The sequence below is a fragment of the Schistocerca serialis genome, chromosome 6 (assembly GCF_023864345.2).
Source record: "Schistocerca serialis cubense isolate TAMUIC-IGC-003099 chromosome 6, iqSchSeri2.2, whole genome shotgun sequence".
Classification (NCBI taxonomy): domain Eukaryota; kingdom Metazoa; phylum Arthropoda; class Insecta; order Orthoptera; family Acrididae; genus Schistocerca; species Schistocerca serialis.
In genome coordinates this window covers 136,641,283-136,664,764 of record NC_064643.1, presented here as the reverse complement: position 1 = coordinate 136,664,764, position 23,482 = coordinate 136,641,283, and the positions used below count along the sequence as shown (strand labels likewise).

General features: G+C 43.8%; 1 protein-coding gene across 1 annotated transcript in view; it reads right to left on the bottom strand.

The window, feature by feature from the left end:
• The window catches only part of LOC126485103 (breast cancer anti-estrogen resistance protein 3 homolog), a 1,126,433-nt gene that overhangs the window by 59,072 nt on the left and 1,043,879 nt on the right, over nt 1-23,482 (bottom strand). The window contains exon 9 of the mRNA XM_050108726.1: nt 12,564-12,842. Coding sequence (XP_049964683.1) covers nt 12,564-12,842 — 279 coding nt within the window. The remainder of the gene's footprint in view (nt 1-12,563; nt 12,843-23,482) is intronic.

Here is a 23,482-nt window from a genome sequence, read left to right as displayed (position 1 = left end):
ATCAATATAGACCACCCGCAGTAACTTACAAATAACAAGCTTTTTTCCTGGTCCTGAGAGCAAATGCGAAATTCATATGTATTCTTGCCAGTGATTTGCGATCGCCAGCTTCGTTAGGCCATAGCCCGCTGCTTACTGATTAAGCGCCAGTGAACTGAGCTACGGCCACCCAGTTTCATCATCAATCTGTTTAAGGATAGACACGTTTTTGCCCTTACTCTGCTCCTATTTTGCCTGGGAGGTTATAAACCCAACAGTGCTGATACTTGATAAGTTTGCTGTTTGTGTGCCAAATTTTGTTGAAATCGATCCAGGGGCTTGAGAGGACATGTCAGACAGACACAAACGCATAACTTAAAGCTGATAACACTTCATTATAACTAGTAATTTTAACCAAATAATTTTCAATGTGACGGTGCCTTTTATGGCTTTTTAATATATTACTTGTGAATAAATCTTAGTCTATTTTCTGAGTGTGAATAATGGATTTCAAGTAGGATCTAATGTTGCCAGTCTCTTAGTAATTTTTTTACTGTCCTCTCTATCCTGTCATCCAGCTTCAAGTATTTCTTCTTCTTCTTCTTCTTCTTCTTCCCTTCAACATTCATCTCCAACTACATGAACATGCAGTTTGAGCACTCCATTTCCTTCTTCAAGTATTTAATCAAATATTTGATTGTAGGGCGAGTGTTTCCAATAATTTTTATACTTATTATAAATATAATTCCAAGTACGCCGCTTAGCTTTACTGCTATTATTTTTGCAATAGGCTTGTTTCTGATGAACTGTCATGATCAGGTTGTTTGTAAGTAATGGTACATAATCATGGTACATTACGTCTAATTTTACTGGTAATTATTTCATTATTATACATTTATACATATTCCTAATGGTTTTGACAACCATCAGATATAGGCAGATCTGTCGCTGTCTATTTGCTTGTTGATTACGTTCCTTTGGTGTTATGGGAATAATAATGGTTGGTTATCACCTTATCTGACTTACTACCTTATGCTTTTCTCAGATTATATTCTTTATATTATTATTTTCGTGACAGTTTATTTGAGAGATAATACAGCGATACTGTATCTTATAGGCAGTTTTATTTATCAAAGCTGTTATGCCTTTGCTAATACTGTGCTTTTTCTTTTTCTGTGTGTTATATCTTCAGCTATATATTTTCTTTCCATAATTGTGCGTAGTCAGTCAGCTAATGTGACAACCAACCATTATCGCTCCAATAACACGAAAGGTTCAAATGGCTCTGAGCACTATGGGACTTAACTGCTGAGGTCATCAGTCCCCGAGAACTTAGAACTACTTAAACCTAACTAACGTAATGACACCACACACATCCATGTCCGAGGCAGGATTCGAACCTGCGACCGTGGCGGTCGCGCGGCTCCAGACTGTAGCGCCTGGAACCGCTTGGCCACCCCGGCCGGCAACACGAAAGGAATGCAATCAACAAGCAAATAGAGAATGACAGATCCACCGATATCGCATGGATGTCAGAACCATAAGACGTGTGTAAAAATGTATAATGATGAAATATACGTAATAATTACCTATAAAACGAGAAATACTGTACCAAAATTATGTACCATTACTTACAGATAACCTAATGATGGCAAATCAGCCGAAATAGGCCTATTGTAAAAATAATAGGAATCAAATTTAGCAGCGTACTTGGAATTATAATTATACAATGCTCTTAAAAGACATATACTGCATAGTGGGACGAGAAGAATATAAATTGCTTCCAATAATATTTATCGTGCTGTGCCACCCTTCAACAACATTCGTCGTCTGGTGCTTTTTCCTGTCGCAATTCCACATTAGAATGGAGATATTCTCATTCTGTATGCCAGGTATCCATGTAGTACAGTAGTCAAGAAAGGGAAAGAATCTTCGTTATCAGGAGCTTGCGTATGGACCTAAATCGATCCTTTACCAATGTCCTCCGGTTTTAGAAATGCTAACGCTCCTTGTATGCTAACAAGAAGGCTTCAAAATCTCCGTTCTGACGGTACTCCTCCACTATACTGAAATCTTAAACTTTTCCACACAAACTCTGCTTCATATGAAAGTGACATCCACTTATTTCTCATGAGAAGAAAGCCTGAGGATGGGTCGGTATCTCAGCTGCCTCAAAAATCGACACACACTTTCTTGTGCACCACTGAGGAACTGCTCCTTTAATCAGACGAAACAGGTGAACATAGGTCTCTCCTCTTGTTACGGAACAGGGCAAATAGTACAATAAGAATGTTTCGTCACTATGCTGTGGATGTATATATAGATTTGTGCAAACTGCTTGTTGCAGCTCTTAAATATTCCATCCATAAAAAACAGGCAGTCGTTTTTGAACTTTCATTTGATTTGCTTTCGCTAAAAATGATTGCCCTCTCCTCTAATCTATCGTCTTCTAGAAGAAATTTGCTACTATCACTCACTATTAAAGATACCTTCATGAAGATCAGTTTCCAAATAATTCCTTGTGTCTTGCTGGTTGCCCTACACTTGACACTGCTGATAATGCAAGGTCCTTATATTTCCAGAGCGAGGGATTTCCATAACAAAATAATAACTTCTATTGTGAAGACTCCCCATTTAATCCACGTGTATCTCGGATAACTAGATGTGTTTTGACCAGTGCGAAGTTCACAGAGTGCTCGGGTGGTGGTATGGAGGGGAGAGTGGGAGAACACAGCTATCGAAAGCAGAGAAGGGGGCGGTTGTGTCCGAAATTCTCCGGTGTCCGCAAGTATCCGTGTCCGCAGACTTCCGGAGAACCAAACAAAAGCTCGACAAGTCAAGATTAACATTAAGTCCTTGTTGGAATTCTTTTAAATATATTGAAGGCATTTTTCATGATGAGTCCATTTTGGTCACGGAGGGAGGGCATGAGGAGAAAACATCCAACGAGATGGCTCAGAGAAGTGAGCGTTCCATTGCACGACCATATGCGGCCTATGTTGTTCAGGAAATCTGACAAAAATCCCACCTGTCGTACTCGCAATACCTAGCTCCCTGTGACTTCTTCCTCTTCCCCAAAATGAAAATTCAGATGAAAAGGCGAAGATTTGATAGAGTGGGGGAGATTCGAGCGGCGGCGTCGCAGTAAAAACTACACATTCCAACAAAGAAAGACTTACAGCGTGCTTCCAAAGGCAACAGAAACGCTGGCCTCTTTGTATGTCGACTTCGGTTTACTGGAATGATTTTAGGAAAGAAAGGTGCTCCAGAAAAGGAGACCGCATATAAGGCACTGGCGCTACCTATTCGTGAGTATTGCTCGAGTGTTTGGGATCCGTACCAGGTCACACTGAAGGAAGACATCAAAGCAACGCAGAGGCGGGCTGCTAGATTTGATACCGTTAAGTTCTAACAACATGCAAGTGTTACAGAGATGTTTCGGGAACTCAAATGGGAATCCCTGGAGGGGAGGCGACGTCCTTTTCGAGAAACGCTATAGAGAAAATTTAGAGAACCGGCATTTGAAGCTGACTACCGAACGATTCTACTGCCGCCAACATACATTGCCTTGCGCGTTAGAACCGCGAAGATAAGATTCGAGAAATTTGGGCTCCTATGGAGGCATATGGACAGTCGTTTTTCGCCCGCTCTATTTGCGAGTGGAAAAGGAAAGGAACTGAGTAGTAGTAATAAGGATACCATCCGCCACGCACCTTACGGTGGCTTCCAGGGTATCAAAGAAATTGTAGATGTATTCGCTCCCAGTGACTATGGATGCTATGATGCAGAATAAGATCTAGGTAAGATATATTAATTTTAATTAATACAGGAAACTGCCCTACGACGGTCGCCCCCCCCCCCACCCCTAACTAGAGCCCCGGGTTCTTGTCTCTGCAGTCTCCTGAACTCTAGTGGAACCAAGTGTAAAGAGTAGTTTATGCTTCTATCACTTAATTTATAGCGAAGTGCATAAGTCGCTCGCTTCACTTGTTGCTGATCAGTTCTGCATTACATGCTTTAACAACGCAAAAAGTGTTATGGCCTGACGAAATTACAATCGTCCGGTCATGACTGTGGGTTGCTCTGCGAGGTGGCTGACCTTAACTACAACACATGAAATATTAGTTCACTGTATTACATGAATGATATAAACGTTTACTTCACTTTATACAATCCATTGCCACAGGAGTGTGTCGAATATTTACAATGTGTTTGAACAGCAAAGCCTCACTTGAAGCACACTATTACAAGCTCTTCTTTTGGAGTCCATTTACAAAAATACAGTTCCACGTGAGACTTAAAGAGCATCGGTGTCCTAACTAGATGATGGTGACTGCTTCGTCAGAGGTCTTGACCTGGGTCAGAGCGAGTCCACGCTCGGCTCTATATCGACCTCTGTGCGATGGCGTTGTGGTGCTGAGAAAGAGGGCGTGTCTTTAGGAACACCTCCCTTAATCGTTCCGGATCGCAGTAATATGTCACTAATATCTGTGGTATCAACTGCTGACTTTGGTCTGGCACTGCGATCTTTGCATGATACTATAAAATTTTACATTGTGCTTCATTTTTCCGTTATTTCTCCTAGATATTGGCAGGTAAGCACTTCAATATATACGTGTTCTTCAATAGCAAGGTTTAAGATTAATGTTTATGTTCAAACCGTTTCATTTAGATGTTTGGGTAAAAATGTAATTGATAATTAAATCGAAACCCTTAGATGCCGACAGGTGTTGTTGATATACATCAATGGGGACAGCTGAAAACGTGTGCACCGACGGGGACTCGAATCCGGGATCTCCTGCTTACATGGCAGACGCTCTATCCAGCTGAGCCACCGAGGGCACAGAGGATAGTGCGACTGCACGGACTTATCTTTTGTATGCTTCCCGTGAGACCCACATTCCCAACTGTCCACAGCCTACACTCGTAGTGTTTCTAATAGGTATTTGCCCATTCACTCATTACTCGTGCCGGACTAAGCTGACGAGTCCCGTAAGGGTTAGGGCAAAGCGTGCGCATTCGCACAACAGAAGGAGGTCAGTGGCCGTGCAGCTTCTCTAGAATGAAATGATAATTAAATCGAAACCCTTAGCTGCCGACAGGTGTTGTTGATATACATCAATGGGGACAGCTGAAAATGTGTGCTCGGTCATCAATGGTATCTGTTTTTTCAGGAACAGATGCCATCTTCATATAAAATTTGAGTGGTTAACAAAATGTGAGCTGTAGCTGCTTAGACCGGATGCCTTACTTTTTCGTGCTTGAAGTCTGCCTGTATTAGTACACACTCTTATTCTATCGCACATTCGTAGAGGATAATACAGAAGATTAATCAAAGAATATAGAGACCTTCTAAAATGACGAAAACTATTGATGCTCTCTATAAAAAGAAAATGAGCTTGAATAATGGCATTAAAAAGTTTAATTTTCAAAAAACAGCATATATGAGGGTGTTGGTTGGTTGGTTGCTTGTTTGATTTTGGGAAAGGAGACCAAACAGCGAGGTCATCGGTCCCAATGGATTAGGGAAGGATGGGGAAGTAAATCGGCCGTGCCCTTTCAAAGGAACCATCCCGGCATTTGCCTAAAGCGATTTAGGGAAATCACGGAAAACCTAAATCAGGATGGCCGAACGCGAGTTTGAACCGTCGTCCTCCCGAATGCGAGTCCAGCGTACTAACCACTGCGCCACCTCGCTCGGTATATGAGGGTGTCCAACATGAAATACGCACCAGAGGAAGTGGCAAAAACAAAACAGTCAGGCCAACAATTTTGGGTGAATATCTTGAAAAAGAGATGGTTTAGTACTGTCCTACTAGAGATCTTTTTTCTCTAGGCTTACTCGTAATGACTTCTGAAAATCGCCGTACAACTAGCAGAGAGAAATAACATTCAACATCCTTTCAAAGACGAAACTGTTGAGGAAAATTGGGCTAGCCTTTTTCTCAAACGTCACAAAACGGAAGTGTCAGAAAGAAAGCCCAAAGGAACATCCTAGAGCAAGGCTCTTTTGGAAAATGTATTATACCCAGTCTGAAACTGAAGTATGTTTTCTGTAATTCAATATCTCTTTCGAATTTTGTTTACTGCTATTTTGCTTATTTTAGGGAAGGACACAGTTTAAGGTAACTATTTTTCAAACTGGTAACTGATTTTAAAAATAATTTTTTTTTCGTAACAACTTTTAACGGTACATGCTTTTGAAGCTCAATTTTTTTCTAATTGCCGTTTTTTATATAAAAAACAAAACAGAGGTCCGGTTTTGGACATTTCCCTCTATATTTCGGGAACTTTAGTTACCACCTCGAATTATGGTTCCCCACCTCTGCGTATAATCAGATTTACATTGATAACTAAAAAAGAACAAACTTTTTTTTAGAGGTATACAACAGTGATTAATGGTTTATTCAGCTACACATAAAGGTTCTATCCCACCTCTCTTAAAGCCTTTAACTGAATGACATCCAAGTATTTCACTGATATCCACCAAGGATAAAATAACGTTACATCTAAAGGCGCCGCAAGTCAATTATCTTATGCGACCTGCGTCTTTGACTGCGAATGGGGTGTAAGGAGAGGCCGGGAAGTGATGGTTCGCAAGGTGGAAGAGAAACAATGGTGAATACCGACTGTGTGCACTCGTGCGACAGGTGTGTGACAGCAAGAGCCATTCACATACGATTGTCAGCTGTACCTGTTTTGCGCAAAGCCTGGTGCCACTCGGGTGTGAACAACGATAACCTGTCACACGCCAAACGTGAATTTCGCAGTGAATAAACTCGTGACCAGCTGTCAGTCTTCACTGTTAACAAAACACAGCATCGGTGAAAAGCCGAGTACCATCATCCGCGCCAAGGGTCCGCATAACTAAATGGCAGAAACGGTAACCCAGTCACCCGGCCACTCGATTCCAGTCGCACGTTGCCTATCTACCCGGTTCCAGGAGCATCAAAAAATGATTTTCAGTATTTCATATAATTACTGACAGAATTTAAATATTTAAAATATTGTAATCTAGTCACTGGGAGATTAAGCTTACGTTAAAGGTTTAACACCCTAAGTCTAGTATCAGAGTTAGAAACTCTCTGAACGGGTGCCTCTCCTAAGAGTCGTCAGGAGGGTGTTACAGTTTCGCTTCTGCATTCTGTGCCTAGAGTCATCCTAGACAATTAGTGCTCGTCACTTCATTCACGCGACACACACCGTCAACAGAAAGCACTGGTTTGTTTCTCGTTACAAACAAAAAGATTTTTAAAGCGGAAGTTTACGTACCCATTCCATAGAGCGCTCTTAGATTGCTCTAATGTGATATTCGTTTTTATCGGTATGTATTAACAGGAACGCTAAAGCACGAAGAGTAATATGAGTAACCCAACAGCGACTGAGCAGCGCTGCATGCTTGGCGGCACCAGTCAGTGCGTGCCAGGGCAGTGCTGTCGCTGCTGCAGTACTTGTCATTACGAGGGTCACTCCAAAACAAATGCACACTATTTTTGTAAAAATATAGTTTTCACTCTGCATGTGAGAAAGTTTTACAGTGTGTAGATACATCCTTCCCGCTTGTTTTCAAACTTAATTCAACCTGTTCCCGTGAGTGGCGCTGCTACAGCATGTCTTCAAGATGGCTGCTAGACTTGACGTTCGTCAGAAGCAACGTGCTGTCATAGAATTCCTGTGATGTGAAAACGAGACAGTAGGAAACATCCACAAGAGGTTGAAAAAGGCATATGAAGATGCTCCTGTCGATCGCAGTACAGTTAGTCGGTGGGCAAGCAGGTTACGTGATGAAAGCGGGCACGGCAATATTGGGAATTGTCCTCACAGAGGCAGGCCTCGTACTGCACACACTCCAGACAATGTGCAGAGAGTTAACGAATTGGTGACTGCTGACAGACGCATCACAGTGAACGAATTGTCACGCTACGTTGGGATAGGGGAAGGAAGTGCTTGCACAATACTGAAAGTGTTGGCGTTAAAAAAGGTTTGTGCCAGGTGGGTTTCTAGGATGTTGACAGCGGCTCACAAAGCAACAAGAAAAACGGTATGCAGCGAACTTTTGGAACAGTACGAGAATGGTGGAGATGAATTTCTTGGAAGAATTGTGACAGGTGATGAAACATGGCTCCATCATTTTTCACCAGAGACGAAGAGGCAATCAATGGAGTGGCATCATGCAAATTCACTCAACAAAAAAATTTAAAGCCACACCTTCTGCTGGAAAAGTTACGGCTACGGTGTTTTTCGAATCCAAGGACTCTTGCTTGTGGACATCATGCCAAGTGGAACCACCATAACTTCTGATGCATATGTGACGACACTGAAGAAACTTCAAGCTCGACTGAGTTGTGTTCGACCACATCGGCAAAAGCAGGATGTTTTGCTGTTGCACGACAATGCACGGCCACATATCAGTCAAAAACCACGGAAGCGATCACAAAACTCGGATGGACAACACTGAAACACCCGCCTTACAGTCCTGACTTGGCTCCATGTGACTATCATCTGTTTGGGAAACTGAAAGACTCTCTTCGTGGAACAAGGTTTGAAGATGATGACTCCCTTGTACACGCTGCCACACAGTGACTCCAACAGATTGGTCCAGAATTTTACCGTGCGGGGTATACAGGCGCTGGTTCCAAGATGGCGTAAGGCAGTTGAGAGGGATGGAAATTATATGGAGAAATGAAAATATTGTTCCTAAAGGATGTATCTACACACTGTAAAAAACTTTCAAACATGTAGAATAAAAGATGAATTGAAAAAATATATATAGTGTGCATTTCTTTTGGAGTGGGCCTCGTATTCCGAGTTTCACTATCCCTGATAAAACGAATATCACATTAGAGTAATCTGGGAGCGCTCTATGGAACGGGCACATAAAATTTCGCTTTAAAAATAGTTTTGTTTGTAATGAGAAACCAACCTGGACGTCTCATGAAGAACTTGATGAGCATTATTTGTTTAGGATGATTCGAGCTACCCAATGCCAAAGCGTAATTGCAGATATATGCTGAAACACAAGAGAAACTGCGCCTGATGACTCTTAGGACCGACACCCAACGGAAAAAAGCGTGTTTCTTGTACTTTCTCGCTGTTCATGCAGTAAGTTTTTACATCAGGAATGACATTTTAATTTATTGCTTCTTTACTATTAACTCAATTTGAAAGTAGTCAAACATTTAAAACCGTTTTATACATGGGAATCCTATTCATTAAAGATTCGAGCGTAGAGGGTTGTTGGTATTGTATACTGACTTATTCCGTCAGTTGCTATCATGTAGGTTCCTTTTGCCATACACCATGAGCTTCATCGACAAACATTTAATACCCAGACTAGTATTCGGACATATAGCCAATGTGTGAAATATATCGTGAATGGCTATGTCTGAAGACGCGTGTGTCAAGTGTGGATGTCTATGGTACACAGTTTGTCGTGTGTACATGTTACAACCGTCCGAACGACCCCACTTCTTTCTGGACGCTACAGTCACGGGACAAACTGCAAATACTTACAAACTGCAGAACACTTAGCATATAAGATTCTTGCATGTGGATTCCCTGAAAACGCTCTTGGTAGTCGTCTAACATAGACAATTTCAAGCTTTTGATGGTTAGCTCGGCTGACGATCACAACAGAATAACACATTCTACAGGTGAGACTTATATATAGGGTGTAATGGGTATGTATAAGTGCATGTATTCCTGTTGGTGACTGAGGACGGTGTACTGAACCACAATACTTCAAGATTTACGTCATATGCAGACTAATAATTATAGCTGCTACATGTGATATGTTTTTAGGTCGGATAGTACCTACAAGCACATGGGGGCAAGAGCAAGCCATCAATGCTTATTTTCCCCTGGACAGCACCTCAGATGTTGAAGTGTGGACGCATAGACGCAAAACGGTCAGTCTATACTGACCGGCATTGTTCACTTCGCGTCCCAGGTATGGCCATGCAGAAAACATCATGACGGAAAGTTTGTGACAGTGTGTCGGAAGACAGTCTAACGCTGAGGAAAGACAACCACCACGCTAATGTATGTACATATAAAAATATCTGCACTTAGTCCCATTACGCTATGTAAGTGTTTCGCTCTGCAAAAGTCAACCAACTCGTGTCCAGCCGTCCTGATGTAGGTTGTCTGTGATTTCCCTAAATCGCTTGAGGCAAATACCGGGATGGTTCCTCTGAAGGTGCAAAATCGAGTTCCGTCCCCATCCTTCCCTCATCCGATGGGACCGATGACCTTGCTGTTTAGTCCCCTCCCACAAATCAATCAACTAAAAGATAACCAGGCTGTTCTCAAGAACTTGATATCTGTGCATATTCCCTTCCTCCCGTTAATGAACTGCATTTACGAAAAGGGAAATTTCTGGGACCACAAACACAATCAGTTATTGGAGGGGTTGATGGTGTTATCCCACCCGCCAGGTTAGCCGAGAGCGCTAATGCGCTGCTTCCTAGACTCTGGTAGGCGCGCCGGCCCAAGATCGAGTCCGCCTGGCGGCTTAACGACGGAGGCCGGTGTGCCGGCCAGCCTGAATGTGGTTTTTAGACGGTTTTCCACATCCCACTACGTGAATACCAGGCTGAGTCCCACGTCCCACCTCAGTTCCACGGCTCGCAGACATCTGAACACATTCGCACTATTCCATGGATTACACTAGACGCAGTCAGTTGGGGTACACTAATTCCATCCTGGGGGGTATGGGGTGGCGGCAGGGAGGGCATCCGGCCACCCCTTAAATTAACCTTGCCAAATCCGATTAACCATGCCGACCATGCGTCATTGTGTGACAAAGGCGCAAGCAAAAGATAGAAAGAAAGAAAGATGGTGTTATTCCATGTTGTATTGCATGGCGTCGCTAAAATTGTGCAAGATATTGGCAAAACACCTAGTCATTACCAATGACTAGACGCTACTGGTTGTTGAAAGATGTCAGGCAATATTTTACCCTTACAACGCACAGGACTATTATTGACTATTTTGTTCAAGTAATGTTAATTTATAGCGTCAGCTTCTGCAGTAAATAAATCAATCACAGGCTGTCATATGCACATCAATGTCGCCAATTATAAACAGTACTGATATTTATTGATATACAGGGTGGCGCAAGAAATGTGTTGCCATTTTGTTTTTGAATATAAACTTTATTGTCAATACAATCTGAAAGGAACATATACTACAATGAAGAGCCGTCCATGGAGATTTGTTCAAACTCAGCACATGCTCAATATGTCCACCATTTCGTTTCCTAACTTCCTTCAAACGAACACTGAAGTTAGTGATTAAGAATAAGTCTTCTGAGCTCCATTAAATCACGTGGACGTTTCGGGAAAATTTTTTCCTTTAGGTACCCCCAAAGAAAAAAGTCGCATGGATTGAGGTCTGGACTATGGGGGGGGGGGGGGGGGGGGGCAATTTTGTCCGTCATGGAAGCGACCTGGAAACCTCAGTGAAATGATCCGCATGTCGAAATGCTCGTGTACAACTCCAACACAGTGTTTGCAGTATGTGGCCTTGCTACATCTTGCATGAACCACTGCGTGTTGAAGGGCAAGGCAGTAGCAAGAAGCTGTGGAATGAAGCTATTGCTATGCATGCTCAAATAACGCTCGCTGTTCACAGTTTCTTCAAAGAAAAAGGGTCCAATAAGTCCGTGACTGGAAATTTCTGCCCACGCTGTAATCCTCGGAGCATAATGTTGTCGTTCATGAAGTACTTGTGGGTTTTCAGTGGCCCAAAAGCGTACATTTTGTTTGTTAACCACACTGTCTAAATGAAAATGCACCTCATCTGAAAACCAAACGTTGTTGAGAGTTCCTTCCCTATCCTCCGCCCACTGAGCAAACAGTAGTCTCTGCTGCTTGTGTTCTTCAGTGTGCATCTGTGCACAGGTCATCTTGTATGGGTACATATGGAGGTCACTTCTAAGAATGCCTTGGACGGAGCGTCTGGATATTCCCAGTTGCACTGCTGCCTTTCTACACGATTTCCCGGGACTTCGCTGTACAGCAACTCTTACCGCTTCAATATTCTCTGGCGAACAAACAGGCTTAGGCCGAGGTCGCTTCGCTTCCAATACTGTTCCTTCCTGTACAAATTTATCGTACAACCTGTGGATGGTCTTCTTGCAAGGGACCCATCGTGTGTTAAACTGTTGTCGAAAACGCCTCTGAGTCACAACAAGGCTTTTCGTTTCATGAAAAAGTACCACAATTGCCGATCGTTGATGTGTCGTCAGTCTTCCATTGTCAGCCATTGCTACTTACTAGTCTCCTAGCGATAGTATCGTGAATTACACGTCATTTCGTAACTCATTTGTTTTTCCAAGCTCTGCTGGTACTGCTGTAGAGATCCCAGCGGGATATCGAATGTGCGGCCGTAAACTGCGAAAGAAACAATTTCGTAACACATTTCGTGCGCCACCCTGTAGGACACAGGTACTGGAATGAGCTGTACAGAGAGGTTTGCGGAAGCGCGAAAAATTCACTATTATTAAGTTAGAATCTTAATGAAGGACAGGACAGAGAGGGCTGGCTCTGAAACCATTGATCAGGTGGAAGGAGCAGACATACCGGCAATCCGTTGTCGAAGACGGGCGGGTGGTGGGCGTCGTGGTTGGCCGCCGCGGCCGCGTGCTCCTTGGGCGGCAGCGACGGCACCCGGCTGGGCTTGGGCGGCGGCTGCTCGGGCAGGTCCGCGTCGGCCGCCCCCGCCGCCTCCGCCGCGCCGTCGCCCTCGTAGCCGAAGCGCCGCCTCTCGAGGCAGGGGCTGAGCGCCGGGTCGCTCGTCACGCGCACCATCTTGGCCACGGCGTGCCCGTGGCCCGCCCCGGGTGTCGACGACGGCGACACCTGCGGGACCACAAACAGCTGCATACCTCTGTCCGAGTGTCGCCGTCCCCAAACGCTAATTCTGTTCAGCGCACAAGAGTCCGCTGAGATGCGCGCGCTAGGAGACCGTGGTCGATGCACTTGGCTGTCTCCTGACGTTTCCTCTCTGACTGCGAGAGACATCTTCAGAGGCAAAGCAGCGAACTGCAATCAGAACTCGAGGGAGCGCCGAATACAGGCAGTGTAGAGAGCAGGACCGTTGATATATTTAAAAACATTAAGAATCCCATATATCAATATTTAAAAAAAGGTATCGATTTACAGAAATATAGACGCAAACAACGTCTATATCGGCCCATAAAAATATCGGCTGCACATTCTACTTATACTGCCAGTTTTAGAGCTGTATATTTAAGTATTGATTTGTTGTTGTGGTCTTCAGTCCTGAGACTGGTTTGATGCAGCTCTCCATGCTACTCTATCCTGTGCAAGCTGCTTCATCTCCCAGTACGTACTGCAGCCTACATCCTTCTGAATGTGCTTAGTGTATTCATCTCTAGGTCTCCCTCTACGACTTTTACCCTCCACGCTGCCCTCCAATACTAAATTGGTGACCCCTTGATGCCTCAGAACATGTCCTACCAACTGATCCCTTCTTCTAGTCAAGTTGTGCCACAAACTCCTCTTCTCCCCAATTCTATTCCATACCTCCTCATTAGTTGTGTGATCTACCCATCTAATCTTCAGCATTCTTATGTAGCACCACATTTCGAAAGTTTCTATGCTCTTCTTGTCCAAACTATTTATCGGCCATGTTTCACTTCCATACATGGCTACACTCCATACAAATACTTTCAAAAACGACTTCCTGACACTTAAATCTATACTCGATGTTAACAAATTTCTCTTCTCCAGAAACGCTTTCCTTGCCAATGCCAGTCTACATTTTATATCCTCTTTATTCGACCATCTTCAGTTATTTTGCTCCCCAAATAGCAAAACTCCTTTACTACTTTAAGTGTGTCATTTCCAAATCTAATTCCCTCAGCATCACCCGATTTAATTCGACTACATTCCATCATCCTCGTTATACTTTTGTTGATGTTCATCTTATACCCTCCTTTCAACGCACTGTCCATTCCGTTCAAGTGCTCTTCCAAGTCCTTTGCTGTCTCTGACAGAATTACAATGTCATCGGCGAACCTCAAAGTTTTTATTTCTTCTCCATGGATTTTAATACCTACTCCGAATTTTTCCTTTGTTTCCTTTACTGCTTGCTCAATATACAGATTGAATAACATTGCGGAGAGGCTATAGCCCTGTCTCACTCCCTTCCCAACCAGTGCTTCCCTTTTATGTCCCTCGACTCTTTATAACTGCCATCTGGTTTCCGTACAAATTGTAAATAGCCTTTCGCCCCCTGCCACCTTCAGAATTTGAAAGAGAGTATTCCAGTCAACATTGTTAAAAGCTTTCTCTAACTCTACAAATGCTATAAACGTAGGTTTGCCTTTTCTTAATCCAGCTTCTAAGATAAGTCGTAGGGTCAGTATTGCCTCACGTGTTCCAATATTATTTGATATTCTGTACGAGGGGCGTTTGAAAAGTCCGTGCAAAGTCCGAGAGATGGCACCACCGGCCGTATCGAGGTAATCTTTAGTTCGTAGCATCTTTGGGAAGCCATATTGGTATAGTTATTTGTGTTTCGCATTCGTGTGAATCAAGGAAGTTGAGGGATTGTCAAAAAACGGACGAAAAAGAATTTCTTGTGGTGATTAAACATTACTTTATGAAAGGCAAATCGCCTCAGGAGACTAAAGAGAAGCTTGATAAACATTACGGTGACTCTTCACCTTCGATCAGAACAGTTTATAAGTGGTTTGAAAATTTTCGGAGTGGCCATATGGGCACATGTGGTGCTGAACGTTCTGGACGCCCTGTGGAGGTTACGACTCCAGAAATCATTGATAAAATCCATGATATGGTGATGGTTGACAGAAGAGCTAAGGTGCGTGAGATTGCTAGTGCTGGGGGCATCTCGAATGAACGGGTACATAATATTTTGCATAAACATTCGGACATGAGACAGCTACCGCAAGATGGATTCCGCGATTGCTCACGCTTGATCAAAAACGGAATCGTGTGAAGTGTTGCAAGGATGGTTTGCAACTGTTCAGGAATAATCCGCAGGACTTTAAGCGTCGTTTCGTCACTGTGGATGAAACATGGATACATTACTATACTCCTGATGCCAAACAACAATCTAAACAATGGGTTACCAAGGGGGAATCTGCACCAAAAAAGGCGAAGACCATTTCTTCGGCCGGAAAGGTTATGGCGACTGTCTTTTGGGATTCGCAAGGGATAATCCTCGTCGACTATCTGGAAAAGGGTAAAACTATTGCAGGTGCATATTATTCACCGTTATTGGACCGTTTGAAAACAGAGCTGCAAGAAAAACGCCGGCGATTGGACCGCAAAAAAGTCCTTTTCCATCACGACAGTGTACCAGTACACACCTCAGCAGTTGTAGTCGCCAAATTAATGGAAAATTGGATTCAAACTCGCTTCATATCCCCCCCTGTTCTCCAGACTTGGCTCCCTCGGACTACTACTTGTTCCCCAATTTGAAGAAATGGCTGGCGGAACAAAGATTTTTTCCAAACGAGGAGGTGATTGCAGCAACTAATAGCTATTTTGCAGACTTGGACAATTCCTATTATTCTGAAGGGATCAACAAATTAGAACAGCGTTTGACGATGTGTATAAGTCTAAATAAGGTTTACCCTAAACACGTAAGTAGTTTTTATTTTTGCACGGGATTTTAAAACGCCCCACGTACATCAATAAACCGGCAGCTTGCCTATCCCCCTTAGTGCGAGAAATGAAAGAAAAACGTATCACGTTCACGCTTGGGAGTAGCCACTTTGCTAACAATGGCAAGTGCATGTAAGTCGCACAATAAAAGGTGTCCGATGGGTCCTTTGTTCGGTTTCGTCACGTATCGGATTTGTCCGGAACACTTCATGTCGACTTCATTTTTTTTTTCCTTCCATTTCTTCCAACGCCATTGACCTCGCAGATGTAGTGTCAAAATTGAGCGGACAGGTTAAACGTTGCAGTTTCTGTTGGTAGCGTCGAGCGCCGATTACGTCAGCATTTTCCCTCACACGTATCCGCCCACTGCAAAGACCAACCTTGTCATTTAGCTTTGTGTTCACTGTTTTCCGCAACTGTTTTTGAAGAATGCTGATGTGAAGAAATAGCACACTAGTCGCGTTAAAAATTGTTTTTAACGCAACTGGTGTACTATTTCTTCACATTGCAATCGGACTTCTTTTTTGTACCACCTATACTTGCTTCACACAGTCAAAGAGAAAGATTGGACGTGATAAAAGCTCAAAAAGTAGGTAGACAACGTGAAGTTATGTTGTACAGTTTCAGATATTTACCGAAAATTGCGGAAAAAAAAAGTATGAAGTAAAAATATTAGCCCTCGATATTGCTATTTCGTTATTGGTATCTCGAGAAAAAATATATCGCCTATCTATATAGATATTTTTTGGAAGAAATATCGATATTTTATCAGCAGCCCTAGTTGAGGGCACCACAGCCCATCACGTCACGCCGGTTACGACATTAACTCTGGTAATGCCAACATCTCGGCTGAAAATGGTCGATCGTCATTCTTACGGTGCAACGTTGACATAAAAAATTTATGTAATTTAACACCTTATCCATCGCATGGAATCCCTGATGCGCTGATGCAGCCCTAGAGAATGGCGTATTGTATCACAGCCGTCCACAATACGAGCACGAAGAGTCTCTACATTTGGTACCGGGGTTGCGTAGACAAGAGCTTTCAAATGCCCCCATAAATCTCAATAGCCTCTACAGGGTGTTACAAAAAGGTACGGCCAAACTTTCAGGAAACATTCCTCACACACAAAGAAAGAAAATATGTTATGTGGACATGTGTCCGGAAACGCTTACTTTCCATGTTAGAGTTCATTTTATTACTTCTCTTCAAATCACATTAATCATGGAATGGAAACACACAGCAACAGAACGTACCAGCGTGACTTCAAACACTTTGTTACAGGAAATGTTCAAAATGTCCTCCGTTAGCGAGGATACATGCATCCACCCTCCGTCGCATGGAATCCCTGATGCGCTGATGCAGCCCTAGAGAATGGCGTATTGTATTACAGCCGTCCACAATACGAGCACGAAGAGTCTCTACATTTGGTACCGGGGTTGCGTAGACAAGAGTTTTCAAATGCCCCCATAAATGAAAGTCAAGAGGGTTGAGGTCAGGAGAGCGTGTAGGCCATGGAATTGGTCCGCCTCTACCAATCCATCGGTCACCGAATCTGTTGTTGAGAAGCGTACGAACACTTCGACTGAAAAGTGCAGGAGCTCCATCGTGCATGAACCACATGTTGTGTCGTACTTGTAAAGGCACATGTTCTAGCAGCACAGGTAGAGTATCCCGTATGAAATCATGATAACGTGCTCCATTGAGCGTAGGTGGAAGAATGTGGGGCCCAATCAAGGCATCACCAACAATGGCTCCCCAAACGTTCACAGAAAATCTGTGTTGATGACGTGATTGCACAATTTCGTGCGGATTCTCGTCAGCCCACACATGTTGATTGTGAAAATTTACAATTTGATCACGTTGGAATGAAGCCTCATCCGTAAAGAGAACATTTGCACTAAAATGAGGATTGACACATTGTTGGATGAACCATTCGCAGAAGTGTACCCGTGGAGGCCAATCAGCTTCTGATAGTGCCTGCACACGCTGTACATGGTACGGAAACAACTGGTTCTCCCGTAGCACTCTCCATACAGTGACGTGGTCAACGTTACCTTGTACAGCAGCAACTTCTCTGACGCTGACATTAGGGTTATCGTCAACTGCACGAAGAATTGCTTCGTCTATTCCAGGTGTCCTCGTCGTTCTAGGTCTTCGTCAGTCGCGAGTCATAGGCTGGAATGTTCCGTGCTCCCTAAGACGCCGATGAATTGCTTCGAACGTCTTCCTGTCGGGACACCTTCGTCCTGGAAATCTGTCTCGATACAAACGTACCGCGCCACGGCTATTGCCCCGTGCTAATCCATACATCAAATGGGCATCTGCCAACTCAGCATTCGTAAACATTGCACTGACTGCAAAACCACGTTCGTGATGAACACTAACCTGTTGATGCTACGTACTGATGTGCTTGATGCTAGTACTGTAGAGGAATGAGTCGCGTTTCAACACAAGCACCGAAGTCAACACAACTTCCTTCAGTTGGGCCAACTGGCGGTGAATCGAGGAAGTACAGTACATACTGACGAAACTAAAATGAGCTCTAACATGGAAATTAAGCGTTTCCGGACACATGTCCACATAACATCTTTTCTTTATTTGTGTGTGAGGAATGTTTCCTGAAAGTTTGCCCGTACCTTTTTGTAACACCCTGTATATACATTGATATGGCCAGCCGTTGTGGCCGAGCGGTTCTAGGCGCTTCAGTCCGGAACCTCGCTGCTGCTACGGTCGCAGGTTCGAATCCTGCCTCGGGCATGGATGTGTGTGATGTCCTTAGGTTAGTTAGGTTTAAGTAGCTCTAAGTCTAGGGGACTGATGACCTCAGATGTTAAGTCCCATAGTGCTCAGAGCCATTTAAACCATTTGAATTACATTGATATGACGCTCGTCATTTTTTGACGATACGACGCTCGTTTTGACATGACGCTCGTCTCACTGAATTTTATTTCACGATCACCCTCTTGGTAAACAAGTCCCGCTACGGCTGATTTGTCCTTATGTCCCAGCCGGCAATTCCTCCTGTGTTCAACCAGACGAGTGTTTTACACTCCTTTTTCTCGTACCAGTGTAAACCAGTCCACAACTACAAGGAATTTTACATACACCCGATGTAGCCAAGGGATGTTGTGTATCCTTTCCCGATCTTAAACATTCTTTTTACCTCCATGGTGCGTCTGAAGATAGAGCCCACACCATGCTTGCTCTTCACTTTCCCAATGCGATCTGTAATCGTATTAATGAACGGCTGCAAAACTTTCCCTTGGACGGCTGCTGTTTCTCGTTGTACTGATTCTCTTCCTAGAGCGAAGTGCTCTACCTAGATCTTAATCACACCTCTTTTGTGTCTGGTGTGGTGGTTAGAATCTTTATGAAGCTAACGGTCATTATATACTATATGGCCCAACGTCCCGTCGCCTCGCTTGATAACAGACATTTCCAAAAAATTCAGATGGCCATTATCTTCAGACCCACCTGGAAAATAAAAGAATATTTAAGATCAGCAAAAGATTCACTCCTTTGGCTACAACAGGCGTATATAAAATTTCTTGTAGTTGTGGACTGGTTTATATTGGTGCCACAAAAAGAGTGTTAAGATCCGTCTGGCTGAGCAAGAGGAACTGCCGCCCGGGACATACGGATAAATCGGCCGTCGCGGAACATGTTTACCAAGAGGGTGATCATAAAATAAAATTCTGTGAGGCGAACGTCATATCGAAAACATCGCACTGCAATGCGTGCATGTATGGAGAGGCTCTTGAGGTTTATAAACACAGTAATAAATTTAACAGAAAAGAGGAAGGCGTTAAACTTGATAAAATGTAGATGTCGATGTTGCACTGTAAGAATGACGATCGATTACTTTCAATAGGGAATGTTGGCATTACCAGAGATACTTTCGTCACCGACCTCATGTAATGTACTATGGTGCCCTCTGCACTGCCTATATATTCGGCGCTTTGTTCGAGTTCTAGTTGCAGTTCGCCGCTTTACCCGTGAAGGTCGCGCCCGCAATCGGAGAAGAAACGTTAGGGGAAAGTTTTATGCATCGACCACGTCCTGTCAGCCAGGCAGTTTTAAACGAAGTCAGTACCGGCCGTGGAATCCCACACTGTATGATCATGTAGGGACTTCTGGTAATATACCCTCGGTTCGCTACCACGCCACTTGGAGCGCTGCAAGTCTATTAGTCCATCATCTCACTCTTTTATTGGCAGATTTTTTTTTGGGCTTCACGTTCATTATCGTTTCATGGTTAACAGAAGTTGGTTTCATCACAGTGCGCTTCTGATCACGACTTCTCATGTGTACTGCACTCTTTGAATAGCGTTGTAAATAGGGTACTCGTATTCTAATGACGTTCTTCTCTCATCAGTAATATTAAGTGGGCTGAAAGATTCAAAATTTGTTTTCGTTTCATATGAAACAGAAGCTGCTTTCGTTGCATGATATTCTGTTATTTCTTACGAAATTGAGTGTGAACTGCTCGATTTAAATGCATTCTAAGTATAGTGTTCTTATTATACGTTAGTTTTGTTTGCATCAGTTTCCCGCTCTTTCTTGCATTTCGTGGAGAACTCTATGTGAGCAGGTTCCGACAGTATTGGTATTCGACTTTATCATATCTGTCACGGAATGAGTGTGTAATTCTGCTTGCGTCTTGTCACAGAGCGCCATCGTTTCACAGTGTCTTGCAGAGTGTGTATCCAGATGTAGATAAGGGGGCCCTGCGCTTTGTAGTTTTAGTGACAAAGCATTCTTCCCTGCACATGTTAAAAATGCGACACTATTACGCAAATATTTTCACATGTTATTAACGTGCCCGCGGTAACTGAGTGGTCAGCGCGACGGAATGTCAATCCTAAGGGCCCGGGTTCGACTCCCGGCTGGGTTGGAGATTTCCTCCGCTCAAGAACTGGTTGTTTGTGTAGTCTTCTTCATCATCATCATTTCATCCTCATCGACGCGCAGGTCATCCAAGTGGCGGCACATCAAAAGACTTGCACCAGGCGATCGGGTCTGCCCGCTGGGAGGCCCTCGCCACATTACATTTCTTTTAATTTCATTTCATTAAATGCGAAATTATGAAAAACGGATGGTAACAAAAATAACGTAGGATACGCGCAGTATATTTATAGCGCATTTAAATTCGAGCGTTCACACACGGATTCGTAAGCAGTGATAAATAGACATGAGTCTACAGATTATCATTTGACGAAACTAGTTTTTACTTCATAAGAAACAGAAACAAATACGGAGTCATTTACCGGACCAAGTATTGCGTACGAGAGCAAAAATTAAGCAGACTACGAGCAACATATTTGCGCTGCAGTTCAAAGAGTGCAATACGCGCAAGAAGGTCGTAATCAGGGACCTAATTTCCACTTGGTAAGTCACACGGTCGAAATTGCAAAACTAGATTTTGCAAATAAATGCAGTTTACTACCAGACCCGCCCATTAATTACAAATAAAAACTATTATCATCTGGTACTCGTATTTCTAAAAGCAGTAATATGAATTTACGCGCCATATTTCTCTCATTCAAAGTTAATTGCCACGCCACTTGGAGCGCTGCTGTAGTTCTCTGTTTCTGTGTCGCAACCAGGGCCTTGCACTTCTGGTACTTAGGTGTTCTGCGACTCTGTTGCCGCACGTTGCACGAAACCAAAGGCCAGTTTATACTACCGATCAAAAGTATCCGGTCATCCCTACGTCGTGCGGAATTAATCAACAGATGCACGTGAGACTTATCCGCCAACATACAACGAGGTGGTTGGGTTACTGTGTTGGCAACAGAGAACCAGTGACAACAGAATCGATCGGTTAGGAGAGGCCGGCCGCTGTGACCGAGAGGTTCTAGGCGCTTCAGCCTGGAACCGCGTGACCGCTACGATCGCAAGTTCGAACCCTGCCTCGGGCATGGATGTGTGTGATGTCCTTAGGTTAGTTAGGTTTAAGTAGTTCTACGTTCTAGGCGACTGACGACCTCAGATGTTGAGTCCTATAGTGTTCAGAGCCATTTGATCCATTTTTGGTTATGAGAGCTCAGTGACTTCGGACGTGTATTAGTCATGGATGTCACCTGACAGAAGGGGCTCCCCATCGCAGCTAGCCCAGTGGATAGACCGTCTAAACCTAAACACAGATCAAGCATGAAAACAGGAAGAAGGTGTACTGAACTGTGAAAAAAGAAGCAAAATAGAAACAGGAATGGTTCAAGTACAAGATGTGCAACATCGAGCGAATTACAAGAATCGCCGCGTCGTGGTTATGTGGCCACGGGGTTGGACTGCAAAGCGGGAGGTCCGTGTTCAAACCTTCCTTGTGCCCCTTTTTTTCACAATATCCCGAACTTTCCGTGCGGTTATTTGACGTGTCTGTTCTTCTACTGTAGTAGTGGCAATTGCCACAGTATACGTTGGTTATAGAATATGAGGCATGTGGTAAGAATCTATTACTGTCGCAAGTAAATGTTGTAAACAGTGACAGCAGGTGAGATGCTACAGCCGGCCGGGGTGGCCGAGCGGTTCTAGGCGCTACAGTGTGGAACCGCGCGACCGCTACGATCGCAGGTTCGAATCCTGCCTCGGGCATGGATGTGTGTAATGTCCTTAGGTTATTTAGGTTTAAGTAGTTCTAAGTTCTAGGGGACTGATGACCTCAGAAGTTAAGTCCCATAGTGCTCAGAGCCATTTTGAGATGCTACATAGACAAACAGGTGAGAACTATGTTGCAACAAAGGAAGAGACAAAACCTACAGAAATGGACGCGAGAGTCATAACATGTGGTACTTATGTAGAATAAATAGGAGGTACGTACTTGTGGAGGTCCCTTCCTTATACCTCGCTGTTGAAAACGGACGTTACATCACGACACAGACACAAATTTGAATACAGTGAGCAGACACGTCAATGACCGGACGAACAGTTCATAATTTTGTGGAAAAAAGAAGTATATAGGGCACGAAGGAGGTTTGAACACGGATCTCCCTCTTCAGAGTCCGTGACCACATAACCACGACGCTGTTGCTGTTCAAATATTGCACATCTGTTGGATGATTCGCCGTTTCTATTTTTCCTTCTTCTTTCGCAGTTGAGCACAGCTTCTCCCTATTTTCACGCTGATCTGTGTTCAGTTTTTGACGGTCCATCCACTGAACCATTTTACCACAAAATCTGACGGGGTTGCGATGGGAGTTTCCCTCGCGAGTAACAGAACGATCAGGGATATTTCAAGTCTCCTAAAGCTGCCCAAGTAGAGTGTTGGTGGCGTGAATGTGGACTGGAAACGCGAAGCACCAACCACAATTACACCAAGACCAGGCTGAACTCATTTGCTGACGGACAGGGACCGTCGAGGATTGTGGCAGTGGGTTGTAAAAAATTGCACGAAATCACCCGAAGGAATCACTGTTCCAAAAGGCTACCAATAGTCCAGTTAGCACAATAATTGTGCCTTAGTGGTTAACAACAGTGAGATACAAAGGTCGAGCAGCTCCTCATAAGGCAGTCAATGTGAAGAGACGCGCAGGGTAGTTTAAACAGCGATGGCATGGACAGTGGACGAAGGTAAACGATTAATTTCGAGAAATCCTGCTATACCCAGTGACAATCCTATGGGAGGGTTTGGGTTTGGTGGATACCCGGAGAAAGTTACCTGCGATCATATGTAGCGCCGACCCTGATGTACCGAAGAGATGGTATTACGGTATGTGGGTGTTTTTCATGTTTAGGGCGTGATCCCTTTTTGCGTTTAAGAAAACGCTAAATGCGGAAGGACTTGAAGACGTTTCACAGCACTGTGCACTGCTTACAGTACAGTAACAGTTCGGAAACGATG